This window comes from Rousettus aegyptiacus, unplaced genomic scaffold (genome assembly GCF_014176215.1).
Source record: "Rousettus aegyptiacus isolate mRouAeg1 unplaced genomic scaffold, mRouAeg1.p scaffold_m13_p_16, whole genome shotgun sequence".
NCBI lineage: Eukaryota > Metazoa > Chordata > Mammalia > Chiroptera > Pteropodidae > Rousettus > Rousettus aegyptiacus.
The window spans coordinates 52,480,922-52,500,195 of NW_023416291.1; the positions used below are offsets into that span (position 1 = coordinate 52,480,922).

The following is a 19,274-nucleotide window of genomic DNA, read 5'->3' on the forward strand; positions in this document are numbered from 1 at the left end:
GCCAGAAAACCAAGCCAATAAAAGTAATTTTTTTTCATTAAAAAAAACCCTTTATAGTCATTTTGTGTCGGTCAGAAATCACAGAAATTAGGCAAGAAAAAAACCCAGAGGGACGAATACAAATAAAGAGCGCAGCGTCTCCCCCACGGTCCTCGGCTCCCTGGGCGGCCGGGAAGGAGCGGCAGCCCGAGCACCTGCGTGGCGCGCGGGCCTGGCCGCCGGGCTGCCCGGGGCTCAGCTGTCCTCGTCGTCCAGGGACTCAGAGTCCACGTGCACCCTCTCACGCTCCTGCCGGTCCTGCCCGGGCCCGTCCAGGTCGGGGCCCTCCCGCGCGCTGCGGTGGAGCACAGCACGGGGCGGGTGAGCGGGCTGCCGTCTGGGCTGTCCATGCAGCTCCAGCCTCCACCGACAGGCCGAACGCCCTGCGCCCCCGCCATGCCCGGCACGGTGGGCGCACCCTGCGCGCGGCTGCGTGGCATTCGAGAGCGCCTGTGACAGAGCCCGCCTGTGCCTGGCCCCAGTCAGCTCGGGTTCCCAGAACATCCTCCAAGAGAGGCCCTGGGGTCAGCTACTCGGGGGAGTGGCAGCCCAGCACATCGGGGCAAAGTCCCCGGGCCCCTTCCCAGGAGGAGCAGCAGGCTGGGAGCAAGTCAGACATCAGGGCACCCTCTCAGAAGTCACCCCAACTACCACGGCCCTTGATGACACTTACTCATTATGCAGCAGGTCTTCGGAGGAGCCCCCCACTGGCCCCTCTTCTGAGTTCTGTCCTTCTTCCTGCTCCTTGTCCTCCATGCTCCCTCCCTTCTGGGATGTGGCCTCGCCATTCACTGAGGCTGAGAGATCTGGGGAACGGGGGAACAAGCCGTGTGAGGCAGTGTGGGGCTATTGTCTGGGACCCTTGACCCCTCCCGCTGAGAATGAATAAGAAAGCGAGCTGGCTTTGGGGCAGGGGACCCTCAACCTTCTTCACAGTCCCTGGCCCCATGCGCCCACAGTCGCCTCCACCTCTGTGCCTCCCAGTCACATGGGGGCTGACTGCTCCATCAGGCCAGGTCTGGCTGCACGTGGTTCTACAGCCAGCCCAGGCCCCTGATAAAGGGGGTGGGATGGGGTGGGAGCAGTAAATGAATGGTGGCGGCTGGGACAGAAATAGGGAGACACCTCCTCCAGGCTGTCCTTTAGGCTGCTGAAGCTTTAGCCCTGCCAACCTGACACCAGTCTGAGGGGCTGCTCCAAGTACCTGTCGTCAGGACCAGGTGACCCCAGCGAGAAGAAACACCCCCCTGTGCCTCCCAGAAGAGCTCGCACACACCCAGCCTGCGCACGCCCAGTCCCCTCTTCTGCCCGGCTCTGGGGGCCCTGAGCCCACTCGCTGCGTAAGTGCGTGTGTGCACCGGGCCCCAGATGCCTCAGGGACAGAGCCAGGCCTGCCCAGAGAACACCAACAGGCCACGCCACCCCAGCCATCTGGGTCGAAGAGCCCGGCCCGCCCTGCCCAGCTCCTCACCAGCACTGGCCTCGTCCTCCGCCCTCTCCGAGGGGGGCTCCTCTCCACCCAGCACCTCCTCGGCCTTCTCCACCTCAGCGCGCTCCTTCTCAGGCCCGGTCCTGGCCGCCTTCTGGATGGCCTCGATCTTTGGTCCCAGGACCCTCGACTTGAGCCGGGTATAGACTTCCGCGGCCTTCTCCATCACCTCCTTGTTGGCCTTGTAACGGCGGATCTGGCCACCGAGAGCCCTGGCTCAGGAAGCACCGCTGGCCTCGCCCCCCGGCCCGAGGCGCTCCCTGTGCCTGCCATCCCCGCGGCCCCTCCCCTGGACACTGGCGCTCCCGCCAGCCCATCCACCGGCCAGGAAGCCGGACGCCCTGAGCAGACCGGGGCCTGCCGGGACCCTCCAACCCCCAGCCCCGCCCACCTTTTTCAACGTGGCCACCACATCCGTGTTCTTCTGGAGGATATGCGAGGTCACCTGCAGGGTCCCCAGCTCCTCTAGTGCGTTCAGACACCTCTTCACGTCCTGCGGGGTGGGGGGTAAGGAATAAAGAGTAAGGAAGGACAGCCCCTCGGTGGCCCAACAAGTGGAAGGACACCTGGGGCCTGCCCGCAGCGCCACCTTGTGGGGACACCAAGCACTGCACCCCAGGATGTCGCTCAGCATAATGGAAACAAGGACCCCCGCCGGGAGGGACCCTGGGTTCGCCTCGGTTCCTGGAGACGTCTAAGGAAGCTCTAGAAGTGGGGGACTGCTTGGCTCAGGGGACGCGGCCTCCCCGGCCCCCAGGGGGGTCTCACCGGGTCATCGACCTTCAGGGCGAACTTGATCTCACTGTGCAGCTTCTGCAGCTTCTCCTCCACGGAAGGCTCTGTGCAGAACACACGTCCTGAGTGGGTGGTGAAGGCCCCACACCAGCCGCGGCCAGGAGACCCGCCTGGCCACTGCTGTGGTGACAGAAGCGACCTTCCCTGACCCGACCCCAGAGACCTCAGGCTGCAAGGCCTTGGGCAGCGACCGGGGCAGCGGGGCCCTCACCTTTCTTCTTCTCGGCCTTCCTGTCTGGCGTGAACCCTTCTGATCGCTTCCGGGTTCGCTCTACCTTCGCAGGCCTGTGGAGAATCACGCTCTTCAGACCTCGGACCGACGAACACCCACGAGGCCGCCCCGCCCTGGCCGCCCCCGCCCTCTCTGCCAAGGCCCAGGCTGCAGAAGGAAAGCTTCGGAGGCCCCGGAAGCTGGGAGGGGGGGTCGGGGCCATGGGGACCTGGTCTAGGGCAGGCGCCTGAGGAGACCGCAGATGTCAGCCCTTCCTCCGGCTGGGGCGACCAAACCATGTGAGAGCCTAGAATTCCCCTCGTTTTTATATGGGGCTGAGGATCAGTGGCCAGTGCGTAAAACCTGGTCGGAGACATTGAAATGCCCCGGATGGGACGCTGGGAGACGGCGGCGGTGCCCCCTACCGCGGGCCCGGCCCCACCCTCTGCTCGGCAGTCTGCTGCCAAGTTCCTGCTGCGAGGATTCTACCCGATGGACTGGACACCACTTAAAAACAGCAGGAAGAAGAGCTGTCCCCCTGCACTGGTGGACTTCAGACTCTGCCACTCGAGGCCCATAGTACTGGAACAGGGAATGCTTCAGCTGGGCCTGTCCCCTAGGCGGAATTTAGAAGCCGGCCCCTCCCATGAGGGGTGAGCAGTCCCCAGGAGGCTGAGGACCTGGGCCCAGTGTGGCGCAGGCAGAGCTCCCTGGGGAACTGTGAGAGGACAGGCTGAGTGGGTGCTGACCTGGCTCGGGGCTTCTCCTCGGGGCGTCCTCTCTTCTCCTTCTGGCTGGGTCTCCTCGCGGGCTCCGTGCTCTGTGGCTGCAACTTCTTAGCTGACTTCTTTGCCTGCAGCACCAGCGAAAAAGGGCTGGAGTGGCGGGGGCTTCCCTAGACCCCCTGGAGAGCCAGCACGGCACTTCCTGCCGCCCCTTCCACACTGCTGGGAGCTGGGGGACGGGATGGGACGGGAAGAAGGCCACCCAGGTCCAGCCCAACCCTGGCAGCAGCTCCTTGGGCCCTGAGAGGACCGCCCAGCAGTGGGCAGCCCCGTACATTCCACCTGCCAGTGCCGAGCAGGATGCTTCCTGTGGCAGGGGACTCGGTTCCCGCTTTGGGACAAAAGCGAGTGTTGCAAGGGAAACCAGGGCGTTGCTGGCTTCCCCCATCCCCATTGCAAGTGGGAGTCTGAGCTGTCCAGAACTGTCCAGAACGTGACGGGCCTGGGAGGTCGGACCCTCAGACTCAGGACGAACTGCGCTGCGAGCACAGGGGGCACCGCCAGGCCCACAGAACCGCCGGGTGCCCGATGGTCGCCACTGACCCTGTCAGCTGCGCAGGCCTCCTGACTGCTTCCATGCTCATCCCCCGAGGGGTCCCTCCACAGCAGCCAGGGGACACACGTGGCCCTGAGTCAGGCCCCGCCACCGCCCACAGCTCTCCAGGCCCCCACCTCCCCAGGGTGAAAGCCCAAGTCCCCCAGGCGCCCACCTGCGCGACCTGTCCTCCCCTCCCCTGCTCCCCTCCCCTCCCTCTCCCCCTCCCCCTAGCTCTGCTCTGGCCACACAGGCCTCCTCACTGCCCCTCCAACCCGCCAGGCCCGGTCCTGCCCCAGGGCCTTTGCACAGGCTGAGCCCTCAGCCCAGGCCCCTTCTCCCCCAAACATCTTCCCAGATCACTTCTTACTTCTTTCAGAGTTCTACTTAAGCGTCACCTTCTCAACAGCTTTTTCTGGGGGGCTCTGCCCCGTGTAAAACGGAAGCCTGCAGCCCGCACGCGCTTCCTCCCACTGTGTCCCTCTCCTCGGCACTGGGCGCTGTGCAGCGCCCGAGCGGCGTCCTGGGGGCTCTGCGCCCTGCCCTGGGGCTCAGCACCTCCCAGTGGAAGTCTCTGGGCACCACCCGCTGCTCCACTGGCGCACCCCCGAATCCACTGGCGCACCCCGGCCCCCAGAACAGCGTCTGGAGCACAGCAGGCGCGGGCAGACGGGCCGGACGAAGGCCTGACGTGCGGGAAGGGGCGGCCACTAGGGAGAAGCCTCTTGGGTCACCGCCCTCCCACTCCGCCCCCTCGGCCCGAGACCCCGCCAGGCGCGAACGCACCTCCCGGTCCAGTTCGGCCTCAGCCTCCGAGTCGGAGGAGGACTGCGGCCCCCGGGCCCGGCCCTTCCGGACGCGCTGCTTCCTCACGGGCTCGTCCTCGTCCCTGAGCTCGTCGGCGCTGCTGGCCCCGCTGCCCTTGCGCAGGGCGTCCCCGCGCTCCGCCTGCTCGCGCCGCCGCCCCTTCTCCTCCTTCTCCTCCTGCTCCCGCTCCCGCAGCCGGCGCAGCTCCTCCTCCTGCTCCCGGCGCCTGCGGGCCTCCAGCTCCCGGCGCCGCTGCTCGTCCCTGCGCTTCCACTCGCTGATGCGGTCCACCTCGTCGCTGTCACTGCGGGGGCAGCCGCTCAGCGGGCCTGTCCTCAGGACCAGCGCGCCAGGCCCGCCCGCGGCCCCGCCCACCGCTACCTGTCACTGCTGGAGGTGCTCGGTGGCCGCTCCGGCTTCGGTTTCCGCCCACGGGGTTTTGGAGGAGGCTTCTCGGCTGCAAAAAGGGAGGACGGGGTGGCCTTCTCCGCGCTGTCCTGCGGGCACGCCGAGGCCCCCGGGCACTGGCTCGGGGCCAGTGTCAGCGAGCCTACCTGGCTTCCTGCCGCGTGGGGGTTTCTTCACCGACACGTCCGAGTCCGACGAGGAGGACGAGGAGGCTGACGAGGAGGAGCAGGAGGCCGACCTGGCCACGGCCGCCGGCTCTCCCTTGGCCCCTTCGGATTCTGGTTTGGAGTCTGAGTCGGAGGCTGAGGGCGGCTTCTGGGAGAGGCCAAGGTGCAGAGGTGAGGGCAGGCACACTGCCCCCTGCAGCCCCCCACCCACAAGAACCCGCACCGCCCAAATCAGACACACTTCCTTCAGGCCTGGAATCACAGGCAGGCCTGGCTGTGCCTCCAGCGGCCTGAGCCTGCACTGTGGTCACCGTGCACGACCCCCGACTTGGGCAAGCACGGGGACAGACGACACACGCGATGCCCACCCACCCAGTGGCAAGGGCTCACTAAGGTCAGACTCCCGAGCAGTCTGTCCCCGGCTCACCTGGGCACAGTGTGTATGTATGCACGCATGTGCACTTATAACACTCACACATGCGTGCACAGACGTGACCGTGCACTCATACACGTGCACAACGCACAGGCTCGTACACAACTTACTCGTGACTCTCATGCGGGCCAGACAACACGCTCATACACATGCACACAACACGTGCTTATACACGTACGAGCGCAGATAACATACGTATGTGCACACACGATGCACGTACACAACAGTGGTTCGTGCACGTGACACGCTCGTACTTCCAGGCACACGACACCCACACGTTCTCTCCCTCACACGGGCTCCTAGCGGCCCATGCCCCATCCTCCTCCAAAAGGGACCAGACTACAACCATAGACAGTGGCCGGTGACCTTGGAGAGACGCTCTAGGAATGTCTCCCAGGCGGGCATGGAGAACAGAAAACAAACACCTCTACCTTTTTCTTCCGTCCCGCCAGGGGGCCCCGCCGTGGGGCCCGGACCACGGCTTTCTTCTCAGGGGTGAAGTCCTGGTGGAGAGAAGGGAGTGAGCAGGGCCCCCGGGCTGCCCGCCGCTCAGCACCCACCCGAGGAGCCAACCACCTGCTTACCTGGTCGCTGGTCTTCTCTGACTCGGACGAGCTTTCTGAGTTCTCCTCTTCAGACGGGGATATGCTGGCCTGGTCGAGGTCGCTGGACGCCTTCCGGGCTCGTTTGGAGGCTGACATCTGCAGGGGGAGCAGCCCGAACCCATCAGCACCCAAGGCCCACGCACTTGGCAGAGCCGTCTGCCCTCTGACCCCTCTCAGCCCGGGACCGAGCTTCAGGAACCGTTGTGAGAGCGGCAGCGACCCTTTTAGAATCTGACGGAAAACAGAGATCTTGAATCCTGAGGACATGACACTGAGTGAAATGAGTGAGTCACAAAGAGACAAATGCCGTGCGATCCCACTCACAGGAGGTCCGTAGGGGAGCCAGACCCACAGAGACGGGGAGTCGACGGAGGAGCCCGGGGCTGGCGGAGGGGAGGGCGGTGTTTCATGGGGACAGAGGGTCAGTTTGGGAAGATGAGAAAGTTCAGGAGACGGACGGTGGGGGCAGCTGAAACAATGCGAATGCGCAAATGCCAATGAACTGTGCGCTTACAAACAGTCAAGACGGCACGTTTTATGTTACGTGTATTTTACTAAGGTTAAAAAAAAGAGAGGGGAAAAGTCAAACCAGAGATCTTTTCCCCAGAAAAACGCGGCTGGCACCTGTTTTGGCAATAGCGGTGGTTGCACAACACTGTGAGTTCGTAAACTACCTTTCAGAGTAGTTCCTTCTGTTACATGAATTTCACCTCAGTAAAGAATTCGAAAGCTGCATGTATCTATGCAGGCACGGGACCCTGAACGCAGGGTCAGGGACGCACGGCGGGACCCCCAGCCCGCGAAGCCAGCGCAGTTCTCAGGAAGGATGAGGCGGCAGAGACCTGAGCTTCGGAAACGCACCTGCGCCCAGGGACGGCCGGCGCTCCCATCGCGGCATCTGCTTCCGCACACAGCTTCCATTCTGTCACAGCCGAGAGACTCGTTCCTTCTCTTAAGCACTGCTTCCCGAGCATGTCCCTGCCCTTTCCAAGGCCACAGTGTCATGGGCTAAATTATGTCCCCCAGGACCTCAGGATGTGACTGCATTTGGAGATGAGGTCTTTGCAAATAAGATCATTGAGCTGGGCCCTAATCCAGTATGACTGGCGTCCTTGTAAGATGAGACCAGGACGCAGACTCACAGCGGGACGAGCACGTGAGAACACAGAGAGACGGCCGTCTACGCGCCAAGGAGAGAGGCCTCAGGACGCGCCAGCCCTGCCTGCACCTGGATCTCAGACACCTGGCCTCCAGAATTACGAGCAAATGTCTGTCCATTAAGCTCCCCAGTCTGAGGTACTTTGTCATGCTCGGGGACATGCCACTGAGGGACGAGGCCTCTACCTCAGGAGAAGCGGAAGCGTTAGGGAGCTGAGTGAGGAGCAGCCCTGCGAAGAGCAGCGGGCGGTGCCTCACGGGGCCGGTCGGGGAGAGCACCGCAACCCCTGCGGGACCGGGACGTGACCAGTGGGGGGCTTTCTGGGCCGAGGAAACAGCCAGCACAGAGCCCCTGGGGTGGAGGAAAGCTTGGCATGGCCAGAGAGGAAAAGGAGGCTGGGGTGGCGGGCGGTGCCCAGCCGGGTCGGGTCCCGCCCCACAACGGCTGGTGGCAGGGGTCCGCGTCAAACCCTGACAAAAGGAGACCCTCCCTGCGGCTGTGGAGGATGAATCTGAAGACCGCAGCCCCCACGGACTGGGGAATGAAGCACCCACCACGCCAGTGTGGCAGGGTCGCGAGTGACAAGGTCTTTTAAATTCTTCCCCAGTGCTGTTAAGAAGTGTTGTAATAAAAACTTATACCTGCTTAAGGCAAAGTTAGTCAAAAATATCTGAATGTATATCAACCTATAAATAGTGATCTTTCTAAGGGGAGTGGGGGTGTTCGTTTTCTACGAATTTCTGTTTAACTTCTCTAACGACAGAAATAACGGAGACTTTTAAAAGACAATACCAGATATAAATCATAAAAAGTTGTGAGGAAAACCGAATGCCCAACAATCTTAATAACACACTGATTAGGATCTGCCCACGTCATAGGCTACTTCCTCAACCACTGACATCTTAAAAACTTTCATGGTACGGAAATGCTCATAATATTAGATGGGGTACAAAAACAAGACACGTTGCATGTATGCACGTATGCATGTATGTAATGCCAATTCTGTATTGCGCACGCGCACACACGCACACACCCGTGTGAGGCGCACCGATCACCAAGATACATGAGGATGTTTCTAAAGTCAGAGAGCACGGCTCTTTCCAGCTAGCTTCTTTGTTTTTTGCCTTTTTTAAGCTTATCGACAACGAGCATGGCTTACTGTCATCGTAACCAATAGCAAACATTATTTTTAAAAACATTAAAAAGAACGCCTCACTCTATATGAAAAGAATTTGCTGCAAGATCTTGGTCCTTTCGTTTCTCACTTGAATATTTAGAAGCGGTCAAAAAGCAGAGGAGGAAAAATAAAACCAGGAAAGAAAATACATCCAACAGAACTGAACACAGACATCCACACGGAAGCGCACACGCCGACATTCATAGAAGCATTATTTATAGTGGCCAGAACGTGGAGACAACCCAAATGTCCGTCAGCAGATACGTGCACAGACAAAATGTGGTCCGTCCACACACTGGAATATTACGTGGCCGTGAAAAGGAGTGAAGCCCGGACACTCGCTACAACTTGAACACACGATGCTCAGTGAGAGAAGCCAGACACGAAAGGCCACACGGTGTGCGATGCCATTAATGCGAAATGTCCAAAACAGGCACGTCCACAGAGACAGGAAGTGGGTTTGTGGCTGCCAGGGGCTGGGCAGGGGCCTGGAGGCGACTGCTAATGTGGATGGGGCTTATTTTGGGGGTGGTAGAATATACTGGAATTAGACAGTGTTGACAGCTGCACGATCCTGTAAATGTACTTAATACCACTGAATTATATACTTTGAAAAGGCAAATTTCATGGTATGTGAATGATACCTCCATTTTTTTAAACCCATTTCCCGTTGGGCCAGGGAACGCTCACTGGCCGCACCGGCGGCCGCAGCGCTTGCCCCGAGATAACGCGCAGACCACGGTCCTGACCTCGCCCCCGAAGTTTGCCGCCAACTATTTCGCATCCATTATTATTTCCACATCGCTCTAACGTATGGATATTCTTTGAAAGCAAATGGCATCATTCTGTTTACAGCATTCTGTTTCCAGTAGTGGTATTTCCAGTTACGAAATACAGCGATACTAGATCGCTGAAAAAATCAAATCCTAGAAAAAGTAGCGTTCTCACGCGTGATGTTAATTTAACATTGTTCTCAATTGTCAGCCGAAGATTCGTTTGATAAATCCGATGTATGCACACATTTGTTATATTAGGATTAGCGACAAACTGTTTAAAAATAACTCCAAGAACAGTTTTTAGATTTTATTTTCATATTAAAAAACAGATATGCTTCGGCCTCAAAGAGCATTTATGGAAAATTAAATTAACGCTGGCAGCGAGCTGCATTTTTTTCCTCTAAACGGGAAATGGGTTAAAATGCTCATTTAAAAAGTCAGGGAGGGAGAGTAGACTGCGAGATGCCACCTCGGGGTGGGAGGAGGAAGAGCTGGGGCGTCATAGGCTGCCGGCGCCCGACAGGCCAGGAGCACCCCACACAGGTCAGGTGCGCCTGCCCCGCCCCACCCATCCCTACCTTCAAGGCTGACGCCTTCCGTTTCAGGCCACTGTTCTCGCTGCTCTTGTCCGAGTCCGAGTCGCTCTCCATCCTATCGCTGGTGGCTGCAGCGGTCACAGCTGTGACTGCCATGACCCCCCGGGCCCCGTCGTCCTCACTTCCACCTGCCGGATCAGCTTCAGGGGCCTCACTGTCAGAGGAACTCACCGGCTAGGGGGCGGGGAGCAGACACTGAGTCACCCTCAGGCTTGGGTGGGTTCCCCGACCAGGACAGCAACCCAGGGGACAGCACCCACCGGTGGCAGGTCTCAATGTCAGGGTCCAGCCTCTTCGCTTTCCTAATGGGGGAAGTGAGGTTCAGAAAGCCCTGAGAACTGAGGTGGCGGCCGAGATGGGCAGGTGTGTGGTGGGACCTGGGAGGCAAGGCCCGACCCGGGACACGGTTCTGTGCCTCGGTCTCCACACCGGAGCAATGGCCTCACAGGGCCATGGCAGGGATGAGACACGAGCGGTGTATGATGGACTCGGGACAGTGCCCGGACTGGGGAGAGGCCCATCGAGGCTTGCTGTTATTTTGATTATCCTCATAATTAAGAGGAGGAACCTAACCCAGGATAATACCTCTGGCCTTGAACGTCCATGCTCTGCTATTTCCGTTTTACCCCAAATGCCCACTCAGACAGTGACGGCCACAGAGACAGCAAACGTTTACATGGCGCTTCTGGTGTGAGAGCCACACTGCCAGGCTCATTTACACACCCGTCATCTGTGAGCAGGTGCGAGGCGCCGAGCACTGGGCTAGGTAGGTGGTGAGGGCACAGATGTGAACAGGGCACGATCCCTGCCCCCGGGCATGGTGACAGAGAAGCAAAAAGCAAGAGAGGGGTGTGCAGGTGGGGAGGAGGCTTAGGCCGGGTCAGGGTCAGGGCCAGGGTCAGGGTCAGGCAAGAGTGAGCGCGGCCTGAGGGGACTGAGCAGATTTCTTGGGTCTCTTTTTAAACTTGTTTCAGGTGTTCCATGTTTGTGAGAGGAAACTGGATGGGCCCTGAACGTATTCAAGCATCACTCAGTCCATACCCGCGGAACGTCACAGAATACCTCCTGCGTGCCCGGGCCCGTGCTAGGGCTAGGGATGAGTTCCATGGGGTCCCTGCCCCCGGGGAGCTCATAGTCTAATGGGGAGACAGACGAGTAAGCGCAGCGACAACACGGCACGGGGGGCACCCCCACCCCTCCCCGGGTGCCCGGCCGAGCCCATGCGTGCAATCTGACACGGGTATTTCACGGGACGCACTTTTCTAAATAACAGATGTGCTTTTCTTTTAAAAAAGAGAGTGAGATTCTTAAAAACCACATTCTCTGGAAACCACCCAAATATCTACGTACTGAGGAACGAGTCAAGTGCAGGTAGCTCCAGGACAGAGCGCTAGTCAGTCAGCCAGAGAACGGGGTGACGCACCCGCATGCGCCACAACGCGGCCGGACCCCGAAACACGCTCCGTGAGAGAAGCCAGACGTGAGGGTCGAATGCGTGATTTAAATCATATGAAATATCCAGAAAACGCAAAGTTATCAAAACAGAAAAGTGATTAGCAGTTCCCACAGTTGGGAGGGAGAAAGAATTGGGGTGACTACTGATGGAAAGGGGGTGTCTTTGGTGGGTGATGCGAACGTTCTGGAATCAGATGGTAGTGACAGTTGCACAATACTGTGAACACACTAAAGCCACTCCAGTGTGTGCTTTAAAATGGTAAATTGTCATGCGAATTGCATCTCAATTTAAAAAAAGGACATTATCAAAAAAAAAGCCATGTTCTCATGATATGATGACAGTTGGGGTTCAATGGATTGGGCAGAGCACGTATGCCGGACAAGAAAAAAAAAGGAGGACCAAAAGGGCACAGGAGGACTTGCGAGAACCCTCCATGGCCACACGATGTGGGACCAGAGGGAGGGGCAGGGAGAAGCAGGGTCAGCGCGGCTGGCGGGGGAGGCAAGAGGGGTCACGCACGGCTGGACAGAGGCTGTGGCCGGATCTCGGCAGCACATCACAGTGGAAACACACGGAAGGGGGTGGAAATGCGGACACAGGGCTGGGCGGGGGAGGGGACTCAGCCCGTTCCTCCCCGCTGCACGCTCACTGGTGCCCCGCATCGAGGAGTCAAAGGCGCGCGCGCCAGCCTTCACCACAATCTCTATCTAACACGCGGGAAAAATGAGAACCAGGTGTTGACAGGACCTCGCAGCTCAGCACCAAACACCTCCTGTGTCCCTTGAGTCACTGTGACCAAGAGCCCTTAAGCAGGACGGCAGGACCCCATTCGTATGTTTGACAAGATTAAAATGCATAGCACTAAAGAGGTCAAGCCCCAAGCAAAAAACGTTAGAAGAATCGCGTTTTCATGGTGGATTTCCACCGCCTCCCCTCCAGGGTGGAGGGGCGTCCCTGGTGAGTAGAAAAGGCAGGTACTATCCCCCGTTTGTCACTTGGGGAGCAAGTGACTAACTGGCTAGTCCAAGGATCCTCTGCAGGGCGAAGGGGCAGCATCGTGGCAGTGAGAGCCAGCGTCAGTTAAGTAAGAGCCACCAGACACCGAGCTCATCATCTCGCCCTGTGGAAGGAGTGGGAGCTGTCATCCTCATTTTGCAGGTGAAGAAAAAGGCAGTGTGACAACTCAAGATCACACAGCAAGTGACTGACAGAGCCAGGATGAAGACGGTCCGCCCCGGCCACCAGGCCCAGGCCCTGCACACAGCTGGTGCTTAGTCAACCCTCCTCGCTCCTGATCTGTGCCTCTGTGACCCGGTCAAGAGACTAGCCCTGGTCCACGACTGAGGAAACTGAGTCTCCGGGAAGGTACTCAAGCGGTCTCTTTCATGGGTACCTAAGGATGAAAAAAGAGACTGCTTGGGTACCCATAAGGCGATGCTTCTAAAAGCCTGCCTGTGGACTGGCTCCCTCAGAAGCATCTAGGATAATGTGTGGGAACAAACAGCCCAAGGTTCCCAGGCCTCAGGCCTAAACTACACCCAAACCTCGAGGGCTGGGGCCCAGAATCTGCATTCTAAACTGAAGTTCCACCTGGAGGCGCACACTGGTTAAAGCCCCACACAGCAGTGAAAAGCTCTCACACTTGGAGCTACTTTTCAACTTGGGGCGTCTGCACGGAGCTGTCTTAACGTCAAGGTCACATCGTCTGAGCTTTGCTTCCTCGAGGGCAGCATCTCCGCGGTCCTGAGCGAGCTGTAGAATACTAAACGGTGCAGTGATCCACCAGGAGGCAGTGCGCTCAGGACGGACCCAAACGGAACTTGAGCTGGGGCCAGAAAAGGATCTCACGAGACTCAACTACCTTAAAGATCTTCCAATCCTTTTACCCAAGGTGGGGACATGCAAGCATGGTGGGGGGGGCGGGGAGGGGCCTCAAAGCAGGGGCACTGTCTCCCAGACTCTTCACGAAAAGTAAAAGTCAAGTGCCCCCAACATGCACCAAACACAAGCCTGGCCCATCTGTTGAGTGAACCTCGAATTCTGGGCTGTGAGCTCCTGAGAGGCAAGAAGTGTGTCTGAGTCATCGTGGATTCCTGGTCCCCAGAACAGCATGGGGCACATGGCAGGTGTCGCTACAGGGGCGCCTGCCAGATCAGAGGGCAGACGAAGCCGGAGAAGACGCACACCTGGACCATCTCAAGACCCGAAGACGTCAAGCGGGACCAGGCCCCACAGAACCACCCAGTCCTTTGAGCACACAAACCAGACTCTGCGGCTCCCGCCTCCCTCCCTCCAGGCCATGCTAGAAGTGCTCTTCCTCCCCAGCGGCCAAGCTCTGCCCTCTTGGTCAGCTCACTTCCAGCCAACCTCGGGCCCGTGCCTCCTAAGGCCAGGCTACTCTGCCTCCCCGCCCTAGCCACAGGAACCCCAAAAGCAGCGGTTAACAGCGGAGCAGAGATCCCCTGGCCAGGCTCCCCTGATGTGCATCTCACCCCAAAACAGCCGAAGCAAGGACCCTTCTGCTATCCTTCCAGGGCCTTTCAGGGCTTTTCATGAATTTAACTTTGATTTTGCTAGATCCTTTCCTTTCCCTGAATGTTTCCAGACACCAATTCTCCTCTGAGATGTCACCTCTGATTCTTGGCATTTTTTCCCACCTAAGCGAGAACCCTCACAATTACTAACTGCTGCCCTCTTCCGAGTCTAAACTCTGGCAGTAATGGCAGAAGTGTGGGGTTTTGCTGGGGGGGGGGGAGTTTTCCTAAGAAAACAAAAGGTTTTATGAGAGCTCTAAAGACAGTTATAAATTCAAGCTAATCCTAAGGCAGTGGGTCTCACCAGGGGTGAGCCTGCACCCCTCCGCCCCACCCAGGGGATGCCAGGCAATGTCTGAGGACAGGCCTGGTGGTTGTGACTGGAGTGGGGTAGGGGCTGCTGGTACTGAGGGGTTAGGGGCCAGGGACACCGCTCAACACCACTGCGCGCGACTGGTCAGCAACACCTGGGGCTGCCCCAGAGGCCCAGCGTGACAGCCACCTCTGGTCCCCAGCGTACACAAGCATGATGCCCCGCAGATGCCCCGCCAGCCTCCCCCCTCAGGCACTCACCAGAGGGGCGCTGTAGCTGGCGTGGGGGTTGTTCTGGATCTCCCACAGTCCCTCATTGAAGCCTTTCCTCTTGTTGGGCTTCCCGTACTTATCTTTCCACTTGTCGTAGGGAAAGAGGTCCTTGGGTCCCAGGAAGGCTCTGGAGGGAGGAACCACGGCCAGTCCTGGGTAAGCCCGGCTGCCCCGGGAGGCACCAGGGGGAAAACAATCACGCCCGGCAGGGACACTTACGTTTCGTGTGTACCAAAGAAGAAGATGGGGTACTTGTTGGGAGGGGGCTTCACGGCACCATCAGCGATATCGTCAATCTGCAGTGAGAGACCAGTAACGGGGTGGCTGAGGGGTGGGGCAGCTTTACCCACTGACCAAAGAAACAACCCAGAAGTCAGACAAGTCACTTTGGGGAAAGCATGCCGGGTAGAGGGGAGCCTTCAACCTAGGAGATGCATCCCTTCCAGGCAGGCATCTGTAGTCTTCTGTGCACCGCCCCCCCATTGCATACCTGTCCCCTCCCCCACCAGGGTTGTCTGTCTGCCCCCAAGATAGGTGCTTCACCTGAGCAAAGCCAAAAACGGTCCTCTGAACAGCCAGGGGGAGCGGCCAAGCTCTGCTTCTATGAACTCCCAGGACCCTCCCACAGGACACCCTCCCGCTAAGAGAGGATCACTGGTCGGGTCTCCCAGAGGCTGCAGCTGGCAGCTCCAAGGATGCAGAGGATGGGGGGTGGGCTGCAGGAGACAGGCCCTGAGCATCCAGGAAGTCCCACCCTCTCCCTACAGGCCCATGGGCTCCGGCAGCTGTCAGTCACCTCCCCACAGGAGGCTAGCGGCCCCTTCACTTCCAATCAGGTGCTTGGAAATGTTCAGGGCTTAAGAGAGCAGGCTGGAGAGGGGGCGGAGGAGAAGCTGGTACTCTGGGAAGAAGGGAAGTGCCCATAAAGTTTCATCACTCTGGCGTCCGCCAAGAAAATAACGTGAGCAGGTCAGATTAGAGTGGATCCTCTGGTCCCATTAATTCCTTACCATCCTCCTCAAAAGCCTGGTGGCTGCTGGGATCTTCCCTGCCCCCCACCCCCTACTTCCTTCCTCAGTTCTCTGGGCTACTTTTCAAAGTCCTTAGCCCAGGGCTGTGGGCCTCCCGCATCCATCCCAAGCATCCCACACAGGAGCATCCCCAAACTCCATCACCCTGAGGCCCAGCCCAGCATGCCTTCCAGGCTATGCTCTGGCCTCACCCAGGATCCACCTCTGAGCCTGCAGCCCAGACAGCCTACCCCTACCGGCAGCACCAGCACCCAATTGCTCTCAGGGCACCTGGATCAGTGGCCCCTGAGCCCCTCCTGGCATCCTGTGACCACCGCCCTGCACCCAAACCCCCAGCTCCAAGTGATACCCTTCTGCTCACTTCCACCCAGGGGGAGGGAGGGTCCAGGCTGAAATCTCCAACCATCCCAAGGAACAGCCCAAGCAATGCCTGCACTCCTACTCCAGTCAAACTTCAGCCAGCTCCTTCCACTGCCCCCTGCTGCTTCCTGGGCCTCACACCCCACCCCCCAAATTCCTTCAGTCCTACTGTGCCTTTTCCACCAACCTCAGCACTGAGCAGCTTTAGCCCTAAGACAAGGGGATCCCTCCTCCTCACTGGCCTGCCCCAGCCAGTGCCTGGAATTCCACTCTGCAGATATAAGGGGCCCCATGCTCAGGACTACCCTTCAGACCTGGACCCCTCAGGCCATCTGGGTCCCAGCTTCCTCCAAACGGGATCCCCAAAGTCTTCTTGGCCCAATCCCCTTCCCAGATGCTCTCCCTCTTAGGCTTGAGCCCCCATGAGGAGGGGCTGGCCTCTGATTCAAGCATTGGTTGGACCACCCCACCCCAAGCTCTCCCTCCACTCCATGCCCCAACCAGCCTCCTCCACCAGGCTCTTGGGCAGGGTGTCCCCCAAACAAGTCTTATTCTAACCTCTGGTCCCTGATGCTCCGGGCATTATCGGATCAAGTCCTCTCAGGTCCAATGACCTTATAAACAAAACCCCCAGCACCATTTCCAGCCCTGGCCCCCTCAGTCTTGACCCTCAACCTTTCTCCCTTACTGTACCCCTCATCCCTAGCCAATCTTACACATGGCCCAGGGCCCCGAGCCCCTCAAAACTTGGATTCTCATGACCTCCTCAACCAGGTCCTTCAGTCTGAAGCTCCCCCTTCCCACCAATTTGATACCTCTCCTCAAATCCCATTTCTTTTCTCCCCACACACTCACCGACCTCCCTCAAACTTGAACCCTGCCCTCTCAGGCTCCAGATTCCTCAAATCCCACATCACTGTGCTCTGGGATCCCCGACGCACAGGCCCCCGCAGGCCCGGGACCCCCCTAGACCTCAAGTCTCGCGAGTCCGCCAGTCCCGGGACCCCCAGGTCTCTGACGCGCGGGACCCTCATGTCTGGGGTCGCCCCGGGCCTACGACGCGCAGGTGCCCCAGGCCCATGGACCCCAGTTCCCCAAAGTCCTTCAAGCCCAGGATTCCCCTCGTCCCCCGAGTCCCTGAGGCCCGGGACTTCCAGACTACCCAGCATGCAGGTACTTCAGGGGCGAGACCCCCAGACCGCCAGGCACGAAGATCCCTCAAGCCCAAGGCTCCCCCAGGACCCCGGTGCGCGGGTCCCTCAGGCCAGGGTCCCTTACTGCCCCACCCCCCCACCCCCCCGCCTGGCACGTCTCCCGCGCGGCCTCACCCGGGCCGGCCAGTGCGGGTAGCCCTTCATCTTGGCGAATACCAAGTCCCCAGGCTTGAAGGCGTGCGGCATGCTGGCGGCGGGAAGCCCAGGCCGCAGGAAGCGGCAGCAGCAGTGGCGGCGGCGGCGACGGCGACGACGGTGGCGGCGGCGGTGGCGGCGGCGGCAGCAGCAGCAGCGGGAGGCGAAGCCGGGGGCGGGAGCGGGGAACGAAGAGGGCGGGGGTGGCCGCTTGGGCCGCCGGCCGGTGCGTGCTTATTGGGCTGCGCGCCGCCGGATATCCCGCCCTCCAGCCGTCACAGGTGGAAGACGCCGTCGCTCAGGACCACGTGCGGGGATAGAGGAGCGTGAGGACCAATGAGAAGAGGGGCTGGAGAAGAGCAAGTTAACGGGATTGGATAACGGTTAAAGCCAAGAGGCGTGACCCAGAGGCTTAATGGAAGTGGGAGGAGGTTATGGGAGGTGAAAGGGGAAAGGGGGAAGGAGTGAAACAGGAGCTCAGGGAGAGAAGAGGAGGGGGAAAGGCTTCTCTGGGCGGAGCCTGGGGCGGAGGGGCGGGCCATGGGCCGCCACAGTAGGCGGGGCTTTATGTGGGAGGCAGGCCATTGGATACCACGAGACAGAAGGCCCAATCAATGTAGGCGGCGGGTCATTTGATAGCCTTCGCTCCCGGGGGAGGGGCTTAAAATAGAGCTGCAGGCCGTTGGCTGCCACAGGAGGAGGGGCTTAAGCAGCTGTCTGCCATTGGATATCATGGGAGGAGGTTAACACAAAGTAGGGACGCGCCATTGCCTGCCCGAGGGGGCGGGGCTTAGGGGAAGGCGCGGACCGTGGTGGGGCTTTCTTAGGATAAACTCCCACAAGAAAGCTTAGGAAAAGTTTGTATAGCACCATGTTCCAGAGCCACAAAACACCCTATATAATTATTAATTCATTCAAGAAAAATGTTATTTGAGTACTGCATGCCCAAGTTAGTTAATATTTCTGTGCCTCGGTCTCCCCACCTGTAAAATGGGACTCATAATGTTACAGATGTTATAGGGGCATGAGAATTAAATGACTTCTCGTCTAAGGCGCTGGAAACTGCCAGGCATCAGGAAATACGAGGGCAACTAGAGAACTGCCCTGGGGGAGCTGCAAGACCAGCAGAGCAAAGAAATGTTCATTTCTTTGTAATTAGGACCCATGTGTTTAGAATTTTTTTTTTAATTTCCACCGCTGAAAGTCTTTCAACAGAAAGGGTTTATTAGGCCATTGCTAGCAACAAACAAACAAACATACAAAACAAACAAACAAACAAGCACCTGTCTTGGGGCTTGGAGTCTATAAACAGCAGCATGACTAGGTAGGAAAGAGAACATAACCAGCATCTCGGAGTTTGCAAGCGTTTTTATGCCTCAAGAAGGGAGGAGGGGGAAAAATGTAAGCCGTCTGAAAGAATTTGCATTAGCTATAGGCAATGGGGTGGGAGAAAGTGAAGGTGACCTAGTTCTGGGATGGATGCTAGAGCCCACAGACAGCAGAGTCAGTAAAGCTCATGTGTAAACAAGAAGCGGAGGCTCCTGCGGTTCGAGGGCACCTGGCTATTCTCTCTTCTTGCATGGAAGTTAATTTAATAATGCCAACATACACTAAAGAGTGTGAACAACCTTTTGTTGGTTTTGCACTGCAGGTGTGAACTGATTAACCCCTTTTGTCTCTTCCTTTCACCCTCTGGCCAGCCGTCATTTAATTTAGGACATCGCAGAATTTTCTCCTTGTCACTTGGTAGGAACTCAGAGTAAAAAAAAAAACAGAGAGTTTAAGAAAAAGCTGAGTACTGGAGGAGACTTCATATATACTGGGGACCAGGGGGCCTTTCCGGAGGAGGTGGTTTAACCAAAGACTTGAGACATAAGTAGAAGTTGGCGGAAATTTAGTGAGGCGGGTGCTGAGAGGGCATTTTGGGTGATGGGGGGAATATTAATTGCAAACGTCTGAGTTTGACATGAAAGCGTG

The 19,274-nt window shown here is 58.5% G+C and overlaps 1 protein-coding gene across 1 annotated transcript; it reads right to left on the bottom strand.

The window, feature by feature from the left end:
• Nucleotides 1–18: 18 nt before the first annotated feature.
• HDGFL2 (HDGF like 2) lies at nt 19–17,456 on the bottom strand. The gene is made up of 16 exons (XM_036234084.1): nt 17,277–17,456; nt 14,777–14,853; nt 14,546–14,684; nt 9,965–10,156; nt 6,254–6,370; nt 6,101–6,172; nt 5,216–5,384; nt 5,043–5,118; nt 4,641–4,965; nt 3,284–3,387; nt 2,535–2,608; nt 2,297–2,367; nt 1,920–2,021; nt 1,511–1,724; nt 713–845; nt 19–334 (listed from the first exon to the last, which is right to left on the bottom strand). The coding sequence occupies exons 1-16, from the start codon at nt 17,346–17,348 to the stop codon at nt 235–237; spliced, it is 2,037 nt and encodes a 678-aa protein (XP_036089977.1). The 5' UTR covers nt 17,349–17,456; the 3' UTR covers nt 19–234.
• Between the last annotated feature and the right edge of the window lie 1,818 nt (nt 17,457–19,274).

Bases quoted from the DNA above. Each gene is read 5' to 3' on its own strand.
- HDGFL2 (XM_036234084.1), bottom strand. From the start codon at position 17,348: ATGCCGCACGCCTTCAAGCCTGGGGACTTGGTATTCGCCAAGATGAAG. The intron at 3,388-4,640 runs GTGCGTTCGCGC...CTGGTGCTGCAG, and splicing joins AGGCCGAACTGGACCGGGAG to GCAAAGAAGTCAGCTAAGAA. The intron at 2,609-3,283 runs GTCAGCACCCAC...GATTCTCCACAG, and splicing joins GAGGAGAAGCCCCGAGCCAG to GCCTGCGAAGGTAGAGCGAA.